General features: G+C 33.8%; 3 protein-coding genes across 3 annotated transcripts; 1 reads left to right on the top strand and 2 right to left on the bottom strand.

The window, feature by feature from the left end:
• Positions 1-369: 369 nt before the first annotated feature.
• Positions 370-3,854, bottom strand: LOC139857097 (malate synthase, glyoxysomal). The gene is made up of 4 exons (XM_071845821.1): positions 3,369-3,854; positions 1,891-2,216; positions 1,472-1,802; positions 370-1,236 (listed from the first exon to the last, which is right to left on the bottom strand). Exons 1-4 carry the CDS (start codon positions 3,771-3,773, stop codon positions 580-582), a joined length of 1,719 nt encoding a protein of 572 aa, XP_071701922.1. The 5' UTR covers positions 3,774-3,854; the 3' UTR covers positions 370-579.
• Positions 3,855-5,127: 1,273 nt separating this feature from the next.
• LOC139857798 (uncharacterized) lies at positions 5,128-8,877 on the top strand. The gene is made up of 12 exons (XM_071846637.1): positions 5,128-5,268; positions 5,427-5,542; positions 5,761-5,790; positions 5,900-6,039; positions 6,447-6,626; positions 6,704-6,767; positions 6,856-6,963; positions 7,049-7,202; positions 7,300-7,389; positions 7,605-7,660; positions 7,801-7,858; positions 8,248-8,877. Exons 1-12 carry the CDS (start codon positions 5,187-5,189, stop codon positions 8,613-8,615), a joined length of 1,446 nt encoding a protein of 481 aa, XP_071702738.1. The 5' UTR covers positions 5,128-5,186; the 3' UTR covers positions 8,616-8,877.
• A 1,073-nt stretch (positions 8,878-9,950) lies between these two features.
• LOC139857652 (adenylate kinase 4) lies at positions 9,951-12,724 on the bottom strand. The gene is made up of 6 exons (XM_071846472.1): positions 12,554-12,724; positions 11,628-11,773; positions 11,398-11,517; positions 11,136-11,303; positions 10,830-10,919; positions 9,951-10,218 (listed from the first exon to the last, which is right to left on the bottom strand). The coding sequence occupies exons 1-6, from the start codon at positions 12,666-12,668 to the stop codon at positions 10,120-10,122; spliced, it is 738 nt and encodes a 245-aa protein (XP_071702573.1). The 5' UTR covers positions 12,669-12,724; the 3' UTR covers positions 9,951-10,119.
• Between the last annotated feature and the right edge of the window lie 7,522 nt (positions 12,725-20,246).

Below are 20,246 nucleotides of genomic sequence, written 5' to 3'. Positions count from 1 at the left end.
TCTAAGCCCTCCAAAGCTCGCAAAATGGGCGGGTAACCTCAAGGAAAATATTTTGCAGCTCATGAGAGTTGAAATCCTGACCTCCCTTATGTGAAGTCAGATCACCACCAATACACCAATTACCTTGACTTTGTGGATGATGTATGTATATTTGTATGTATAGATCATTCTTATTCATATGGTAATATAAAATATATCATGTTCCTTTTCTCTATAAAGGATAAATTATTCATTACTCAGTATACTATACTAGTATACTATGCTATGCTAGTATACTAGGTAAAACATTCTAATCTCTTGGATTCATAAACTTCCCAGAATGAACAAAAATGCTTTGTAAATGGAAGCTAACAAGTATTGCAACCAACCTTGAGACCCAAACATTACATTACTTAATTAATAAAACATTGTTACAACTTACAAAAACTATAACAACATTGCTTTATTTAGCTATTATAGGCAGTACCATTGGCAGAATCACTCAAAACCAGCACATAATATTTGATAGATATATATAAGTAATGAAGCTAATTAAGACTCTTGTAACCCATCAATTATAGAAAGCCTTTAGATTTGCTTTTAGAGCTTTGATGATCCTCTTGGATGATGAACAACAATATGATTGTACGCGTTTAACGTCAGGAAATCATCGAGTACAAGCGTTGTACATTGCCGAGTGAAGATCTTACATGCTTCCTTGTACATTCCCTTCATAAACTTAGGCCGACCCACTTCTCTTTCGATCCTAGCCATTTCTTCTTCGACCACTTTACCAAAAAGTTCCGGGTTAACCCTGACACCAAGCCCGTCACCATCCAACTCAACTCCGTATTTCAACCACTGCCAGTTTTGGACTCGACTTATTTCAGCAGTAGCTGCATCCTCCATGAGGTTATAAAGTGGGACCGAACCTGTTCCCGTGAGCCATGCTGCTACGTACTGGATTCCGACCCGCGTGTTTAGTCTAAGACCCTCGATGGTTCGAACACCTCTAGGAATTTGTAAGAGGTCTTCTTCAGTTAAACCTGCAGCATCTTCCCGTTTCATGGTTTTAATCAAGTTTGGAGAGTTGCCCATGTTGTTAGTGAAGACTTCCATGATGGCTGGAATTAGGCCCGGATGGGCTGCCCATGTCCCATCATGCCCGGCCCGTACCTCTCTTAGCTTGTCTTTCTTCACTAGCTCGAGCGCTGCTTGGTTTGCTTCCGGATCATCTCTTATTGGAATCTGGGCAGCCTGTTCATCAACCATAAAGTTTAATCAGCATGACCTCACTTACGTCAGCAAGATGTCAGGGAAATTACCAGAATACCCTCACCGGTAAACAGTATACCAGGAGAATTGTAGTCATTTAAACATGGCCAGTTTTAGTATACTGAGGTAATAACAATATCAATACCAAAGATTTAACCGAAAATCTTCTATATTTAGAGATTTTGGCCCGAACGGGCAAATATGAGAAAATACATACCATTCCTCCCATGGCGTGCACGCCACGCCTATGGCACGTTCTGATGAGAAGGTCAGAGTAGCTTCTCATGAAGTGTTGGCCCATACCGACCAACACTCTGTCTGGTAACAAACGGTCAGGGTGAGCCTGGAATGTTTTAACATAACTAAAAATGTAGTCCCATCTTCCACAGTTCAAACCAACCGAATGGTCTCTTAATTCGTACAAAATCTCATCCATTTGAAACACTGCTGGTAGTGTCTCAATTAGCACAGTTGCCCTGATACTACCTTTTTCTATTCCCACCATTTTCTCAGCGCGTTCAAACACATTGTTCCAAATCCTCGCTTCCCTGCCACATAACGTTAATTAATACCGATTATTATTCAATACGGGAGATCAAAAATATATGTGTACCAAGCAGTATTGTTAAAGACTACCTTGAATTCTCCATTTTAGGAAGATAAAAGAAGGGCCCGTATCCTTGGCCTTGCGATTTACGGAATGCTGCATGATTGTGATGGAAGTAAAGCCCAAAATCAACAAGGCAACCGATTGCTGGTTCACCGTCGATAAAGATGTGGGACTCGGGTAGATGCCAGCCCCGGGGACGAACAAAGAGCTTGGCAATTTGATCATTGAGTTTGTACTCCTTGTTTCTAGCTTTGTCATGAAAGCTGATTGTGCCATTAACTGCATCCTTCAAGTTTACTTGTCCCTTCATTAAGTTCTCCCATGTTGGTGATAGTGCATCCTCAAAATCAGCCTGTTTTCACCAATATCCATAAAGAAAACATGTATGGTTCATTTTTGTTTATTAAGTGGACAAATTCAATAATACACCAAAACTGTGCATTATTTATATATATAAAAACTACTCTTATATTGTTTATCTATAGAAAGTACTAATGTAAGTATCACGATATTACTCCGTAATATTTTAGTATCATATGAGAGTTAAAATATGAACAGTTGTGAAATTGAAAACACAAGAATGCGCTAGTTTGAAATCTTTTTAGCTATGCGCTCACATACATTTTTACTGCGCACACTGTTTATTTTTTGTAGACATAAAATGAAATAATATCGACTTATAAATATAAAATATATTTATGTTGCATAAAGGATTAATCTATTTTGCAGAGATGCAAACCAACAGTTTTTGATCCCGAGATCTTCCGACAAAACATGTTTAAAAGCAAACAACACGTAAGTCAAACTGTACAAATAGATTTGGAAAATTGAACTAAAAAGAAGGTTGAGCAATTGAGTTTTGAATTGGGCTACTAGAAATTCGTAACCTTATTATCCTTTTTAGGCCCGTTGGCCCAACACTAATTATAATTATTATATTATTAATTATATCTCTTGGGTCAAGTAATCCAAACGTGAGCATGCACTGTTTTCCCATCTAACTTAACTGGTTGGCCCAACAAGTTAAAGCATGCACTGGTTGGCCAAACAAGTTATAGCATTTCTATTTCTAAGAAATATTTATAATAATAAAGTTAATACGTTATACATGGGTAAGTCCGGTTGTCACATGTAAGCAATATTTAGGCATTTTCTGAATTTTAAAATACCTCACATATGAGTTTAATTAATTTACATATATAGGTTTGAATCCTATTTAAAAGTAACATAATGAGTAAAAATTTAAAAGTATATGCATATAAATCGATAATGACCCTTATTGCTGGTTTGCTATTTACATGCAAGTTTCATGCAAAATGCATAGACTAACAAATACAAAAAAGCTACTACGTAAAAATTATATACGACATAATTATTCAACTATAGTTTAGGGTCTGCATAAAGCATGGCGGTACAAATAAAAAAAATCCTAAAATTATAAACGGGTCATGCTCATGCTATATACAAACCCTAAAGTTTAGTCTAATAATTAAAAATGACTCACCATGAAAACCTTAGCTCCAGAATTAAGCGCATTAATAATCATCTTCCGTTCGACCGGGCCCGTTATCTCGACCCTCCGGTCCGCCACAGCCGGAGGCACTTCCGCACACATCCAATCCCCATCTCTTATGTATTTTGTAGCCGGGTCAAACCCGGGTAACCCACCCGAATTATACCTCATTTTAGCATCTTTCCTACACTCCATTGCATACTTAACATGATTCCTAAATTCTCTTTGTAAACCAGCCACAAATATCAAAGCATCTTTCGTAAGAATTTTTGCAAACTCTTCATCGTATCTTCCCCTAATGTCGACACCGTCCGGAACATCGTAACCGCCACAGACACCGCCGCCCTGAATCTTTTTCATGGCGGTGTCGCCGTAGTAACCCATACTCGGTGACATTTTTAAATATTTTTTTTCTTGATAGAAAGTTTTTTTTGGGGGAGTGTTATGGTAAAGTTTACGTTTTATAAAGGAAAAATGATGATGTGGGAGTATGGGATAAAGATTCAAATGGGTCGGAATTGGATTTATGTGCGTAAGATGATTGTTTTGATAAGATTACGGAATGGTGTGATGGATCAGTTTGGTCTCTTGATACATATTGAAGTTTGGGCCTATTTCCGGATAAAGCATAATTTATTGGCCAATAAGAAAATTAACATTATTTTGTTAATACAAAAAATCCTTTAAGATTTTTAATAATAATAATAATAATAATATTTATGGAGTAGTATTTTATATAATATTTTTAAGGTAAATTATATAAAACATGGTCCAATTAATATACACAGAAAATTTACAATCACCACATCCGCCTTATTTTTTTCAGCCAATTTCGGATGCCTAAATTGATTCATTATGTATTTACTATTTTCTTTAATTGAAGTTTAACACAGTCATCCTTTATCAAAGGACCTCTAATTTAATGGAATTAAATATAAATTTTAAAATTGGAGTTTGAGTCTTATAAAAAAAAAATGTTTGTTTGATGATAAAAAACATGTCATTCTCTATCAGTTTTGTTATATAATATTTATTTATTATTTATTTATATACGTGATCCAATAAATGAATATTCATCCTACCTTGGGAAGTGTACCATTCTATTTTTGTGTATTCTGGATAAGTTCATTACCGAGTATCGAAGTTTTTCTAATCTTTTACGGAGTATATCTTTCTAGTATTTAATATAATGTTTATCCCATATATATGTTATTGAGTTGTTATCAAGTAAAACTAGTTTTCTGAAAATAACACGAAACTTCTTTTAATTATTCCATTTATTAAACACGTTATATGCTTTTCAAACAAAATTAAACACTTTATACAACATTTGAACAACATAACAATAACCACAATTAATGAAAATGAGTGTCTAAGTACACCTCAAGCGCCACAATCGATCGCCATTACGTCATGACTATTTTACAAGCCCGTAGTGTAAAAGTAGGATGCGCCCATAAGAATAATCTAAGCATGTGAGAGACTTATATACATAATGCATAATACATAACACTTATCAACGCTAGAATTTTTTTAAAATTTTAACACCCCAGCCCAGGATAGAAGGACACTTATATACAGTGCTAGATTATTTCTTTTCGATAATGGGCCTAACGGGCTTGCTACTGTTTGTTTGGGCCTTGTTTACTGAGGAACAGCCCTAATCCTGTTAAAATTACCCAAAAGCCCAAAAAGGGTTCTCTGTACACTTCTAAATAATCACACCGAGTTCGCATTTAACGGAAATAACAAACCTACTCTGCCGCTGCCGTCGTCTGCTCCGCCGCACCGTCACCGTTGGTCACAAAAATGCCACGAACAACAACAGTTGAATCCGCCGGGTGTCCACCACTACGTGCCCTAACTTTCGATGTTCTCGGTCTCATTAAAGGTATAATTAATTCATCTGTACTTTTGCTAATTCATGTTTTAATCGTTACTTGATGTATTTTCATCGTTGTGAAATTAAACTGCAAAGTATAAATTTCTGAATTAATTTAGTAAATATACGTTCCTCGTGTATGTAATTATATGTATTTGTGCTTATAGTTACTGAAGCTAGGAGTAAGCTAGGAGGAGCTCCTAAGGTAGTAGAAAGATGGGGAGAACCTGATTCTTCGAAGTGCGTGCTTGCCGCTTCGATGATCGATCGTAAAGATGATCCTGTATGTTCTATATTTCTTCATATAATTAATTTATGCAATATTAAAAATGTGTAATACTTGTATATGTATGTATTTAGAGACTCATATATTTGAATTACATGCTTCTGATCATACATTTGTGATGTGTACTGTTGGTTATCAGCTTCTAATTGTATTATATTTAAAATTTTAATAATTTTATTGTTTATTCTAATTTTAATTTTGTACTTTTTTGACAGTTGTTAGCTGTTGCAAGGAAAAGTGGTGTGGTAAGTGTTTAGTGTTGTTATTGCATATTATGCTAATTGGATAATTTTTTGCTTTTTTGAGAAATCGTGTGGCCTGTTGCCTAACTGTAGACCTATCTGTACAAAACAGGTTGAGGTGCTTTCCCCTATTGATGGTGATCTTCGAGTTTCGTTTCCTAAGGACAATCAAGCTGAAGCGCAGTCTAGTGAAGATAATAATATTGTTGGGTTGCATTTGTTTAAAAAACAGACATCTGAGTCATCATCGAGGTATTTGTTACCAATTGCTTCAACATGTTTTATTGTTTATACATAAATTAGCTGGGTCAAACTTTTGATTCTTGTGGGTTGCAGATGAAGAGAGTAATTGGTCATATGCGTTCAATGTATTTCAATTAGGTTTTATGGTCCTTTGAATGTTTGTGCTCCTGTACCTCAATTTGGCTTTGTGTTCTTTATTGGTCAAGTTAAACAATAGGAAAGATCAAAGCTTTTTCTTTATATGTTGTTAAATAGTATGCTCATATTTTACACTGATGTGCATGTTTATATGTGTGGAGTTTCTAATTTGCAGAATGTTGTTTTTCTTTTTGTTAACTTGTTTAGGAATGATTACTTCACTTACTTAGGGTGTTAATTTATTTTATATTCAAGTAACATGTTGTGTTTCAAATTAGGTCATGCACCTTGCTTACATGCACATCAAAAGGACTTACAAATCTGAGGTCTGTTATTATTCCAAAATCACTAGGGGAATCTACTTGTGGCGATACTCCAACAACATGGAATGTGTGTGCAGCTGGTAATGTATTGTGTTGTAAAGTTGATGAAAATGAAAACTATGCCTTATTCGGAGGGTGAGTATTTACTTTTTATAAATAGGAATGTAGTTGCTTTTTATAAACTGTAACGTGACTACTTTATTGCACCTCAGGAAGGGAGTTGAGGTGAATATTTGGGATCTTGCAACACATACTAAAATCTGGACAGCAAAATCAGTAAGTTCATTCATTTATCATTCATATGTTTACGGTTGTAAAGTCAAAGGCTTTCTATATCAATTTGTTTATCCCGTTTTTCTTGCAGCCTCCTAAAAACAACCTCGGTATATTTACACCTACTTGGTTTACTTCAGCAACATTTTTGAGTAAAGATGATCACCGCAAGTTTGTGGCAGGCACCAACAGCCATCAGGTCATTTACAAACACCATATTATCTTTTTCATTTATTAATATTTGGTAGATTTGGAAACCCTTTAAACTTTAAATATGTTTTTAGGTACGTCTGTATGATATGTCTGCTCAGAGAAGACCTGTGATGTCATTTGATTTTCGTGAGACCCCAATTAAGGCTGTTACTGAAGATCTAGATGGTAATACGATATACATTGGGAATGGGTCTGGTGACCTTGCATCTGTTGACATTCGCACAGGTATATAGTTTTCTCAGTGTCAGAATTTTTTTAAAATTAAAAGTCATTTTCAAGTTATGAATTTTTTTGAACTTTTTTGTTGGTTGAAATGTTGAAGGGAAATTATTGGGATGCTTTTTGGGGAAATGCTCTGGAAGCATCAGATCGATAGCCAGGCACCCAACTCTGCCCGTGATTGCTTCTTGTGGTGAGTATTCGTTTATATGGATGTTTTTACTAAGAAGAATTCATGGTTTCTATTTGATTTGAAAGATCTATTAAATTTATTTTAACGTTCACACTTATTTAGGTAGGCGTATGATTCTTTCTTCCCTTTTGCTCTATATCTTGTTCATATATTGTTTCGATGATTATATTTCTTTTAGGATCATGAATTTAAATAAGTTAACGTTTTGATGGTAGGGCTCGACAGCTATTTACGTATCTGGGATATAGAATCAAGACAGCTACTCTCTGCGGTAAGTTGGTATACTAACACATGAGAGTTAAATTTTAGTCTGAAGTAAACCATAGTTTGGTTTGGGAGTTTACTGGGACAGCATACTTTTTAGCTACTAATTTGGTTGTATTCTAACACATATTTTGACGACGAATGTAGGTCTTTTTAAAGCAACATCTTACAAATGTGATCTTTGATTCTCATTTTGAAGAGGAAGGTTAGTCTCTATATGTAATTGATGATCATATTACCTTTTTTCATTTTTAAGCAAAAAGGTGGAAATTTTGACTTTTTCTTTTGAATGGTCAATTCTGATTGTGTTAGTTCTTAATGTGTGATATAAGAAAATATCAACAACTAAAATCTTCACCCACAAAGGTTAGCTTATTAATGAAATGATATGATTTTTGTAATCATATATATGTCACACAAAGTATCTATACAAAATGCTAATATAAACCCAAGCACCTCGCCCATTTTGCCACCTCTGAGAATGATTCTTGACAATGGGATGTTTAATATATCAGAAGCTTACATCAAATATTTCCACCCTTATTGTTATCTGCCTTTTAGCCTAGGATTTTGAACACTAATATGTCTGAACAGAAGTTGCAGGTTCCATGGCACATTTGCCTCCAACAGAAGAAACAATTGATGATGAGCCAGTTGACAGAAATGATGACTCACCACAACACATCAAAAAACGGAAAAAGAAAATGACATTCACACCAAACACTGTAGACGGAGATGAGGAAGTGTCGCACTCTGCCAAAACTAAAAAGGCCAAAAAGTTACAGAATTTAGATAAAGTTGAGGAAGGGTCACACTCTACTAAACAAAAGAAGTTCAAAAAATCACAACTTGGAAACGAGGAAGAATCTATCTCGCTTGAACAGGAACATCACAAAACAACCAAGGACCGAAAGTCGAAGAAGAAGACTAAGAAATCCAAAGGTGAAAGCGTGGATGAATAAATGGTGATTAACTTACAGTTTTGAAGTATTTGATACAACCAGGTTCTTGAAGAGTGCAGAAATTTTTTGTGTTGTTTTCTATTTTGTGTATGATTTTTGAATTTTTCTTATTTATGGAACAGATGCACCATCTATTTACTAGTGTAGAATTTTTCTTATTTGTTTGTTTCAAATATATGAGGCAAATTAGCAGACAAAACTAAAACGGTCATTTACTCATAATTGTTTCTGTTGGCGAACGACTTGCAACTTGTGAGATTGTAGGCAGAATGCTTTGATGAGCTTATGATCTGTTATGTTTTGCTTAATTGTCGTACAACTTGAAATTGCATATGAAAGTGATCTTTTTCTTCAAGGAAATGGAAATTAGGTTGGAACTGAACTTCAAAAATGGAACTAGGGCTCTCGGCGTTTCAACCTCCCAAGTTTTAGTTCAACGTCAGTTTCGCCCCAATTTCAGACTGCAAACCACTTGGTTATGGTATTAGAATAATACAAATCTATAAGAGCGCTCCCAAGTTCATTCTTCCGAGCTGTCCACAAGTCCGCCCACCTAGGCGCTGTTGGCAATGCGCCGCCCAGGCCTCCGTCCGTCCAACCGCCCTCTTCCATTTCTTTTTCAGTCATGTTGGTTCCATTTCTTTTTCAGTCGTGTTGGAGGACGGGAGTACATGTATATTTAACTTGTATTTTTTGCTTGTATACTTGTACATTTAATTAATTAATTAATATAGTGAGTTCCAATTTTTATTATAAAGTGTGTTTGGTAGTGTTTAGTCATGGGTTATTCTTGGTAAAGAAGTGCTGATGCGGCAGCTAGTCCTGGGGAGGAAGTATGTCACCGTTGGGAGCACACTCTGACGACATCAGAATCTGAATATATCAATATATATATGTAAGCATATCTACTATGTTGTGGATTAATAATCTTTCAACGAGTCTAGAAACTTAAGCACCTATAAGTCCCAAAAATAGAAACACACCCTAGTTTTGCATAAACGAAGTGCAGACGTGCATGCAAAAATATCAAAATATTAGATAAATCTGGAAGGGCAATGCCCGATTTATGATTAACAAGAACAGGTGTAATGTCTAAGATGAGAATGCATAAGATTATGATAACCAATTTTATGTGCATGTCACTGATCCATTAAATTGCTCTTGTTATTTGACATGATGTCTAAAGATTAATGTAACTCATGACATGAACATATTGTTAAACGATAACTTTAAAACTAAATCGTAAAGTACTTCTGCAACAAGCAATTGTGCATCTATGGTGCCTTTATGTTTATTTGTGGACTCGGTAAAATGGCTAAAAAGGGGCGATGCCGATGGTTAAGTTAATTCCTGCATGTCCTTGATCTCATGATACAACATTTATGAGTTCAAATTCAAATATAAAAAAAACCAAAAAAGTAAAAGGGAAAAAAGACCCAAGTCTGCAAACATCTGATCCAATACCAGCAGTAAACTGATAATGGACATGGTGTGGTCTTATAAATTATGATAGCACTTTCTGGACCTCAACTGTGACCTCTTTTGGTGGTTTTTCTGCATGAAGGTTTGCAACAATGTTCTTCTTGTTGTAGTAATCAATAACCTACAAATACAAACCAAATAGCACTACATCTCAACAAAACATGTCATGAATGTTGAAGAGAGTAAATAATGTAGCTGTGTCAAAACAAATGGCTACAAAGCCACGGGTTGGGTAAAACATAACATATCGAGCTCTGGTCAAAATGGTAACTTTAATTTGTGTGAAAAATGTCATAACAGGTTCTGATCTACAACTTATTTTGTCCAATTCTTCTAATTTTTTATTAAAAAAAATTGATAAAGATCTTTTATAGCATTTTTGCTAAGATAATAATCTAGTTTATTCCAAAATTCAACCAATTCAAGATTAATAAAAGGACATTACACATGGAATTAGAAAACTAAAGTAAGCAATGTCATTCAGCCATTCAGGGGGTGTTTGTTCGGAGGGTTTAAGGGAATGAGAAGAGGAATCATAGATAGTGTTTGCACAATGTCTATGGGAATTCAAAAATGAGAATTAAACCCTTATAACAAAGGAGTTTTTCAAACCCGTTAAAAGAGGTGGGTTTGAAAAACTATCCCAATTCCTATAATTATTATACATATTTATATTTAATCTTAATATGCAACTCTTGGCACTAGCGAAGAGCAATTGGAAAGAAGGAATACCGGCTCAGTTTGTTTATGGAACGCTTCAAGTCTTGACTTGAGAACAGCTGCGGTGTCATCCTTACGTTGAACTAAAGGTTCTCCAGTGACCTTCAACAAATTAAGAAACGTACAAGGGAAAATTGAATGTCATTAGGACAAATAAGACATGACTTCAATATAGTTGCATAACAGTAACAGAAAATCAGTTGAAGACCAAAAGAATTTCTAGGAAGACAAAATCGAAAAAGTCAATCTATAAGACTGGAATTTGAAGCATCAACACAATAAATTACTATTCGAACATATAGAACATGAGAATCATACATCATCTCTGCCAGGAACTTTAGGGGGAGCAAATTTTGAGTGGTAACTTCGACCACTAGGTAGATGGACCCAACGACCAGTAATTCTTTCCTCTAAGATTGCATCATCTATTGCAAAGTTAAGCACCTTGTCAACTTTAGCCCCTCTCTTTTCGAGCATCTCATCGAGCTGTGTAAAAAGAATCATATAAGCACATTCAAAACAATGATGTGTGACATAAGTAGGAAAAAAGCAAGCATTTGGATGCAAAGAAAGCAAATACCTTTTCTGCCTGAACAACTGTCCTTGGAAAGCCATCAAGAATGAAGCCTTTTTGACATGAAGGCTTCTTCAATGCATCATCAATTATCCCCACAACTAAGTCATCCGACACAAGTTGTCCCTAAGAAAATACAGAGAATGAGAATGGCGAAATAGATTTATTTTTAAAAAAAATAAACATTATACATATTGATATATTTACATATAGCAAATAGAATAGCAAATATATACATTGTCCATAGCCTCTTTCGCCTTGATTCCAAGAGGGGTTTTAGCAGCAACAGCAGCTCTTAGCATATCACCAGTAGCCAAGTGGCACAAACAGTATTCATCTTTAATTATAGGTGACTGTGTGCCTTTTCCAGATCCAGGGGGTCCTGCAAAATATGACATATTTTAGTAAAGCAGATTTAAAGCATTCACAAACTAAAAAAGAACCACCATTCAACTCAGAACCTTAAAATAAACAATTGTTCTGCATAGTTGCAAAAGCTTGGTATATTGCTTAACCAATAACGATTCCACAAATCCGAAATAGAACATTAACTTAAGAACTTGACGACGTTCAGCCGATTATGACCAGTTCCATTTAAAAGTTAAAGCCAAGCATGATGTAGAAGGAGTCAAGACTCATAAGCAATATGCTTATTGGGATTTCTGTAGCTAATGAATATGAGCAATATATAAAAAATCTAATCCCTAAATAAGGTTGACAGAAGATAACATTCCAATAACCACAAAAGAAAGCAAGTCACTTGCATCACATTTAACCTTAGTACATATAAAAATTCACCCAACACAAATAACAAGCTAACAAAGTATGCACCTTTTGTTTCTTATCCCATTCAGTTACCATTCTATGACATGTCCACAATCACTTCCCTCATCTTAACATGTAAAATTGAAAATATACCAAGCTAATCATTGAATCATTTCAAAAGATTCTAAACTTTAAATTCCATAATCCTCCAATTTCAATAATATTGCATACATGCAGCAATTTTAATACAGAAATCCAATAAATCTTACATATATAAATAAAATTACATCGGATCTGAGCAATTTCAAAGACTTTGTAAAACAAAATTCAGAGAGATAAATACTTATATATCTATGCATGTGTATGAACTGGAAGAGGAAAAAGAGGTAATTTTTACCGACGAGAATGAGGCGTTTGTCAGGTTTAGTAGAACATTTCATACGGCGGAGAAGTTCCGTCATTAGATCTACCGATTGAACATCCTCTAAATTCACCGCCGCAGAGCTTGCCATAGTTTTTAGGGTTTTGCGATTTCAAATTTTTTTTTTTCAAGTGAAAAATACAAATCGATGAGTGAATCAAAGAACTCTGTTAAGAAATAGTCACGCTTGGATTTTAAGCATTTTAGTTTAGTTGACTGAAGTAAAGTCAGTAAGTCACCTACAAAGTTCTTATATTGCCCTTTAGTTTAGACAACATTTTGTCGCTAGTCCCTGAACTTTGTACTAAGGTGACCTTAAATTATTTTTTTGACTTCGTTAACCCCGATCTTTGAAAATATTCTACGATGACCCTCAAATTAATAATTATTATATGATGTGCGTAGAGGTGTATACGAAATAGTTATATATTTACTACAAAATACTATTAAATACGATACAATTTTACACAAGTTATTTATTTAATTATAGAGTCGATATACTTAAACCTTGCTACAACACTTATAGGCAGTGTACCTAATCGTACAGTAGTGTAATTTTTAGTAAGTCTGGTTCGTTCCATAGGGAGCTAGCCAAGTTTAACGCTATATTTTTAAAAACTATATTTGTATATAAATATATATATAAATAAGTAGTTTTATTATTATAAAAGGGGATTTTTACCGTTTAATGACCGTTTTGTCGATTTTAAAACTTAAGTTGCAGTTAAAACCTAATGTAAAATATTAAAAATAAATATAACTTAATTTTAAGCGTAAAGTAAATAACGATAATGAAATTGCGATAAATAAAAGTGCGATAAATAAAAGTACGATAAATAAAATTGCGATAATTAAAAAGTACGATAATTAAAATGACAATAAATTAAAGTGCGATAATTAAAAGTGCAATTAAATATTAAATAAATGAATTATGCTTATTTAAACTTCCGTAATCATGATGTTTGACGTGTTGATTTTAGTTTATTACCATGGATTAATTGTCCTTTGTCCTGGATTATTCAATATGTCCATCTGGTTTTTGTCCATAACAGTCCATCAGTCATAAATATAAAGTGCGAGTGTCCTCGTCAAATTATTCTTATATCCGAAGTCAAATATTTCAACTAATTGGGGACTTAAACTATAATTACACCAATTTTCCTTGTATGTAATTCACCCCTGTTTTAATAAGTCCATTGACTATTAATCCATTCTCGTGTCCGGTTAAATGAACGATTATTAGTACTTATAAATATCTAGCCCATCGTGTCGATCGAGTGTATATGGTTATTTATATGTACGTCCAATTGTAAATCTTTATATTAAATTAACAAACTATCATTTAATTAAATAAATATAAAGCCCATTAATAGCCCATAGTCTAATTTCTACAAGTGTCGTTCTTTTGTCCAAACCCCAATTATGGTACAAAGCCCAATTACCCCGTCTTTAATATTTAGCCCAACATCATGATTACTTCAATTTAAATAAGCATAATAATAACTTAGCTACGAGACATTAATTTAAAAAGGTTGAACATAACTTACAATGATTAATAATAGCGTAGCGTTACACGGACAGAATTTCGACTTAAACACTTACAACATTCGCTAACATACCCTTATTATTAAAATTAAAATTAAAATTAAAATTAAAATTATAATATATATATATATATATATATATATATATATATATATATATATATATATATATATATATATATATATATATATATATATATATATATATATATATATATATATATATATATATATATATATATATTACGTTGAGAGATAGAGAAGAGAAAAAGATGTGTTAATTTCGTTCGAAAATGCTGAAATTTATAGATGTGGCTAGGTTTCTGCTGCCATGCGATCGCATGGAAATTGGTCTTGCTGGCCATGCGATCGCATGGCCTGGGATTCCAGATCACATTCGTTTGTTTTCTTGTTTGCCTACGGTTTTATATATAATATAATATATATAATTTTAAGAATTAATTATATATTATATTATATTCATGTGCATAGTTGACTTGTAATTTTTAGTCCGTTGCGTCGAGCTTTGAGAGTTGACTCTGGTCCCGATTCCGGATTTTCGAACGTCCTTGCGTACTATTTAATATCTTGTACTTTGCTTTTTGCGTCTTGTACTCTTGTAATTTTGAGACGTTTCTCATCAATAAATTGAACCACTTTAATTGTACTTTGTACTTTTGAGCTTTTTGGTCATTTGCGTCTTCAATTCGTCGAATCTGTCTTTTGTCTTCACCTTTTATTATTTAAACGAATATTACTTATAAATAGAACAATTCTAACTAAAAGCTTGTCTTTCTTGAGGGATAATGTTATGAAATATATGTTCGTTTTTAGCATTATCAAATATTCTCACACTTGAGCGTTGCTTGTCCTCAAGCAATATAGTCTTAAAATAAAAATACTAGAATCACTTCTTTATTCTTCACACTTTGTACATCAGTGATTTCTATACGACGGTATGAACAATGATAGTAACGTTGTGGTTTACAGTCTCATATGACTATGAAAATTTAGATCCTTAAGGAAATTGGATCTTTATGAAAACATTTGATCTTTTGAAAATTTAATCTAGCTTTTACCCTAGATAAGTTTTCCGAAATAACCCTTCACCGGTGTTTGCAAATTATTTTTGTGGGTTTCGTGGGTTTCAGATTTGAAAATTTTAGCTCAAAACATTTTTGTTTTGTGTCACCCACTTGCTAACCTTGTATTGGGAAAGTAACACGTCCAGTTAGGGATGGCAATGGATATTCGATCAAGTGGATATCCATCCGATCCACCTGATTATTCGTGGATATGGACGATTTAAATGGATATGGATATGGATATGGACGTAAAAATTTCATCCATGGATGAACCCGCTTCCACCCGAAATAACTAAATATATAAATTTATCACTCAAATTAGTATCATTTATGTAGTGATATTTCATTAATTATATTCATATTCATCTTTCGTTATATTTTCTCTAAAAATATAACTTTATTCTTATATTTTGTTTTGTTTAATTTAAATGTATTTATCGTACTTTGGTGGTTTAAATGTGATTTCATGTAATTAAAAGTATCCAACTTACATGTCGATATCTTTACACATTTAATAAGCTATTTATTGAATATTTGTTATATAGATTAGTAAAAATGTGACTTTCGGTCGCATAAACTATTAAAAAATATTACTTTTGATCATATATAATGAACCACCGCTTATAATTGTTAAAAATAAGATAAATTTAAACGGATATGGATAATTATCCATTAACCCGCTTCACCCGACGGATATGGATATGGATAGATGAAAACTAAAAAAAATAAATGGATATGGATATGGATACGGCCTCACCCGATCCATATCCGATCCATTGCCATCCCTACGTCCAGTATACTTGCTCCGTATATTACCTTTCGATAAACTAACGTCCGGTTGTAAAGGAAAGCGTTGAACAAGCAACTGTTAAGGCAATGTCCCGTGACATGCTTTTAATTATGGTCTATAACGTGTCGGATGCAATTACTATCCTTTGTAGGAGCAATAGTAAAGATCACCCTATAGTTTTTTGGTCTGGCACAAAGTCCTGTCTTTGACCATGCTCTGCAACCACCGTTCTTACGGTTGACACCCGATTTGGTTCAGGTGACCTAATGAATTTAAGGTGAATTCCTAGGATTTTACGTTCAATGGTAATGAACGCATTAAAAATGGATTTTTAGAAAACAAATCGGTTTGTAATTTTATCAAAATATTTTCTCGTTCAAGCTCGAGTTTAGATATCATCGAATTCCATGAGTTTGAATTCTCAATCTTTAAGGTCAATCTCAAGGATTGAGTAATATCAGTCTTAAAAGCTGATTTTTGATCTTTAAGGAGATTATCCTTTCTGGGGATCTGATTCATTAGTCTTATAAGCTAATTTGCACGGTGCCCCCCATTGTACGAGACAGATCCTCTCATGGTTAGGATAAGTCTGACCACTTGGTGACCCTATTTGATGCTGAGGTCCGTGGATTTCCAGTTGATTTTCGAGAAAATTTTTCAAGATTTTTCGTAGACTCTACAACTGGTCTGGATGACAACTTCCTGACCTAAATCAAGAAGCGCGTGTCTTTTTCGGAAGACTTTACTTCCTTTTAATGATGGAATTGATTCATCGTGTAGATCCATCTTTCTTTCAAATATATTACAATTTACCTGGTAAAACGGTTAATTTTGTCCAATACAAAAGTATCTTCAATTATTTGTACAAAAATATGTGATATATGTTTTAAATAACTTGGTAAATTTTTCTCACACTTGGCTTTTATTTTTCTTTCTTTGCCTTTTTATTGTCCTTTATTCCATTTTAAATGAATTCTAACATTTTAAGTTGTTTCTCAATTTATGTCCTTTACGAGGTAACAATAATTTCGGTGTTAACACCTAGTTTTATCGCTCATAAATATGTATAAACATGATTTTGAGTTCATTTAATTAAAAATTTTGAAAATTTTTACTAGAATTGGGTAGTCAGTATATAAGACTAGGGTTGTTCTTTATTATCAGAGAGCACTAGATTCTAATACAACTACTGCGTTACTAGTATTTTTAATGGTAACCAAGTGTATAAGTCTAAATTTTTTTAAAAATCCGAAAGAATTTAACCCCTTCCCACACTTAAGATCTTGCAATGCCCTCATTTGCAAGAAATCAGTAACAATTTAAATTATTGAGGGTGATTAGCGTAGAAAAATGATTAAATTTTACCAAAGTTTCCAAACATATTGGCGTTTGTTTGCTGAATGATAAATGGTGCACATCATTTGTTCATTCCGTCTTGTTGTTACATCACATTTGTTTTTTGTTTTGTCGTCAAAATTAGTAGCTTTTGCTGAACTTAATGCCAGTCTTTGAAAATGCGCTGTTTTACCCTGTTGTGTACAATTGACAAAATACATACATACAAATAATAACATGCATGGTAATTTGAAATGGGACTTAACATCCCACTTTCAAATTAAATATGAAATATTAGTACAAAATAATAAAAATATTAAACATTACATTAAAGTATCACAATATCATATGTTTTAAACATAAGTAAATAAAAATAATAAAAAGATAAAAATCACCAACGGGAACTATATCAATTTGGATAGGGGTTCCAGTTCATGTCATCGGGCGGGTTCCATGGTTTGTTATAGGTGTACTGATAGGTCTGGTTAGGGTCGTAGAGAGTAGATGGTGGTCGCATATCGGGCTGGTGTGGAGGATAGTAAGCAGGTCGGGTCGGTACGTAGTGATCCTGAGGTGATAGCTGGCTCATGATCTGATGCTGATGATAGTACCATCTATCATGCTGTCGTTGCTTAGAATGTTCGTACACATCCTGGGCGTGCCACTGCTCGTATCGACTATGTCTATCCTCTTTTGTCATTTCTACCTCATCTATACACTGGTAGACGTCAGTCATAGCCTCCCTAATGACATCCCTAATGTCATCTGCTTCCTCCATTTTCTCATCTGGACCTCTCTCTACCTGTGGATGATTACCATCATATGGTGCTGCCTGATTGCGTCTGCTCTTAATACCTTAGCACCCTGATAGACCTTCAATCCTAAAGTATCATCTTGTTCCTTACATACCATAAGTAGACCCCCTTGATCCCTATCTACACCCAAATACTCTCCAATGAGAGTAACAAAAATACCTCCTCCTATTTTTTCCCTTCCTGTATTCCTGCTACCACTTTGGATAGATAAAAACCAACACAGTAGGGGATATTAACAAAGCTTCTAGTGTTTCGAATACACTTAAGGTAAAATAAGTCGTGTAAGGTCATCTTCTCCTTGTTTTTACCTCTTTGTGTAATCGAATTAGCTAAAAATCTATGTATAATACGTAGCTCTGCTTTGTTAATATCTAAATAGGAATGTCTTCCTCCCAGTGAAAAAACATTATAATTTGACATACACCTCCAGATGGCGTTCGTGTCAAAATTCCTATCTACCCGCTCTCTATGATAAATCAAATTTGTACAATCGGGTAGTAGTAATTCACCAGGAGTGTAAATCTGTAAAGCCCTGGCCATGTCCAGCATGGACATCCTGTACATCCTACGGCCAAGTATAAATCTAAGAAAACTTCTATCATCTAACCTATTTACATCTGCATTAAGTGAAACATACTCATAAGCTCAAAGCACCACTCTTTATATACATGCCTACGAATGGTGAATAAACGTTCCCAATCGGGAAAAGAAGAGCTGCCATACCTTTGGATCAGATGCTGCCTAACTGAGTTAACTAGTTGGACCCTTTCCAAAGGCTCCCAATCGATTACCCTCGGTACTTCTACATTTTTCAGTATCAGTTTAAATTTGTTACTTTGATACGTCGGGTAATCTCTCCAACTTCGATCAAATCTCAAATTAGGATGCAACTGTTCTTCATGAATCGTTAGGTGTGCTATTATCGGATGAATTGGAAATTGTACGTAGGCATTAACATATTCTTGCTACGGATCATAATATGGTACGTGTTGATCAGGTTGTTGTTGTTGTTCCTGTTGTTGCTCCGGTTCATATTGTGGCTCATATTGCATTTCTGGTTCAGGTTCTGGAGCAGGTTGCCTAGATGATGATGATGCACCATCAGTATAGGTATCTTTCTGCAAAACACATTAAAAACAAAATTTGTGCATTCAAATATGCATTAGTGTTAGCAAAATAACAACTTGAAACAATTACAATAATATGTTCAATCAAAATTAAACTTATACACATTTTCACAATTTTCACAATTCTACACTTTTTCAAATAAGCATATACGAAAATGTTTACAAAGTTCATAAGCATTCAACTCAAATAACATGTTAAAACAAACATTACTAGCAATTAAACAAGTTTCAAATGGCATTTACATCAATTTAATCAAGTTCATGAATTTTAGACCTAAAAAGTCCACTTTAATTCTCAAAAATCATGTTTAGGATCAAAGTTTGGATCATTTAGCTACCTAAACATGTTACACTACTTAATTTAGCAATAATTCATGACAAAAATCGGCCATAACCTGTTTATATCAAAAAGCCCCAAATTGCTCAAGAACACAAACCCTAGATTTCTAAAAAATTTGAAGTTTTTGGCTTCAAATCATGTTAAATAGCATCAATCTAGGTTATACATGCATAATATACTAACAATTTAACTCTAATTACACTAGAAATTAACAAAATCAAATTAGGTAAAATATTGGTAATTATCACAAAAATTAAGAAATTTAAGAGTTTAAGGGTGTAATTTTTACCTTCTTGCTAAAAAATCCGAACCTAGGCATGATTGTAGCGAAGTTTTGTGAGAAATTTGGTGAAATTTGGTTAAAAATTGCGAATTTTTGAGTGTGTTTGGGAGTAGGTTCTTGTATGTGTGTGTGTTTGTGAAGAGCAGAAAGCTCGACTGAGTATATGATCTGCCCAGTTTTTTCACTCCATGCGACCGCATGGATTTTGTGAAGGAACCCCATGCGATCGCATGGGGTCTGTTTTTTTTTTTTTTTTATATAAAAACCTTATACTTTTAAAACATAAATCAATAAATTTTATGATCGTTGTCCGTCTCTCAACAAAGTTTTAAAATTTGTTACTTTTTAAG

This window comes from Rutidosis leptorrhynchoides, chromosome 7 (genome assembly GCF_046630445.1).
Source record: "Rutidosis leptorrhynchoides isolate AG116_Rl617_1_P2 chromosome 7, CSIRO_AGI_Rlap_v1, whole genome shotgun sequence".
Lineage (NCBI taxonomy): Eukaryota > Viridiplantae > Streptophyta > Magnoliopsida > Asterales > Asteraceae > Rutidosis > Rutidosis leptorrhynchoides.
Note: the sequence above shows the minus strand (reverse complement) of the source record. Positions and strands in the feature narration are given on the sequence as shown.